Genomic DNA, 1568 nt, shown 5'->3' on the forward strand with positions numbered 1-1568 from the left:
CAGAGTTGTGATGGCGGTAATGGCAGTAACACAGTAATGTTAGTTAACGTAGTACATCCAGCAAAGAGTAGTGACAACCTCTCGGCGACGTCAGTAGTGGACATGCCTCGGCGCTGCACCACAGCTCCGCACGACGCTAAGCAGAAAATCCTCACTACCACCACCACCACCACCACCAGCGCTCCGTGACACCGCTACACGCGGCCAACACGCGACGTGGGACGCTGTGCTGCTCCAGTAGTGCTGCACACCACCGTGCCAATGTACAGCGGCGACTTGCACGCGACCCTGGGCGTGGCGCGTGACGCGTCCCTCCAAGAGATGCGGAGGGCATACCGCCGCAGGGCTCTCGCCCTACACCCCGACAAGAATCCCCATGATGCCCATGGCGCCACGGCCAGGTTCCAGCAGCTGCAGGCGGCTTTCCAGGTTCTGTGCTGCGCCCAGGAGGGCGGCAAGCACAAAGCCTCAAGCCACAGAAGCAGGAAGGAGGAAAGGAAACAAAGGAGGAGGAAGGAGAAGGCGACGGAGAAAGAGGAAAGAAGGCAAAGAAGGAAGAGAGAAGAATGGCTGAAGAAGCGGAAGGAAGAAAACGAGAGGAGGCGGCGACAGAGAGCGGAGGAGTGGCTGCGGGGCGGAGAGGAGGAGCGAGTGGCGAGGCAGCGGGCGGAGAGGCAGCACCTGCAGCACACACTGAGGCGGCGGAGGCTGCAGGCGTGGCTGGACAGAGAGGCGAGGCAGGCCAGGAGACTGGCCAAGGACATGGCGAGGGGGGCGAGGAGAGAGAAGCAGAGGGAGCAGGAGAGGAGGAGCCAGGCAGAGGAAGAGGCGAGGAGGGAAGCACAGCGGCGGCAGGAGGAGAGAGACACGGCGGATTGGACGCGGCGTAAGGTGGAGCAGGTGGAGGCGTGGTTCAGGCGGGACGAGGAGGAGAGGAGGAGGAGGGAGGAGCAGTTACGCCGCTACAGAAGGCTGGAGGAACGCTGGCGGCGGGAGGCGTGGGAGAAGAGGAGGAGGATGGGAGAGGAGGGAGGGAGAGGAACACACAAGCAGGAGTGAAATAAGAAGGAAGTTCACCAACAGGATTGAAACTCGTCAAACTCTACATACACTCACCATGCATTGCAGTACATGATAATTTTAATCTTTCATTTATTTTGATATTCATGCTCTATTTTGTACTTTATTTTATTTGTACACTTCTATTTCACTTATTTTCTTGTTTTTGCTTTGAATTTCATTATTTTCATTCTCATTTATTTATCCATTTCCAAGTTTATTTTTTCACAAGAGAGACACCGAGCACAACACACCGTCACTCCATCACACAGCTCCACACGTGCCCACCTCACAAAAATATGACGTTAGCTTTACTATGCTGTTGTTTAATATTTTGTAGTGTTTTTTTTTTTTTCTATTTATTTATTTATTTTATTTATTTATTTTTTTATTTTTTTTTATTTATTTATTTATTTTTTTTTTTTTTTTTGTTAGTGAGCTGCCTTGCCTGATTGTGGTGCGTCAGCTTCGCGTACTGATAATATTGTAAGGATTCATTTTGTATAAAT

General features: G+C 51.6%; 1 protein-coding gene across 1 annotated transcript; it reads left to right on the forward strand.

Annotated features, from left to right (window-relative positions):
- Positions 1–235: 235 nt before the first annotated feature.
- LOC123511067 (vicilin-like seed storage protein At2g18540) lies at positions 236–1059 on the forward strand. The gene has a single exon (XM_045266682.1). The coding sequence runs from the start codon at positions 262–264 to the stop codon at positions 1057–1059; it is 798 nt and encodes a 265-aa protein (XP_045122617.1). The 5' UTR covers positions 236–261.
- Positions 1060–1568: the final 509 nt, after the last annotated feature.

The sequence above is a fragment of the Portunus trituberculatus genome, chromosome 31 (genome assembly GCF_017591435.1).
Source record: "Portunus trituberculatus isolate SZX2019 chromosome 31, ASM1759143v1, whole genome shotgun sequence".
NCBI classification, from domain to species: Eukaryota; Metazoa; Arthropoda; class Malacostraca; order Decapoda; family Portunidae; genus Portunus; species Portunus trituberculatus.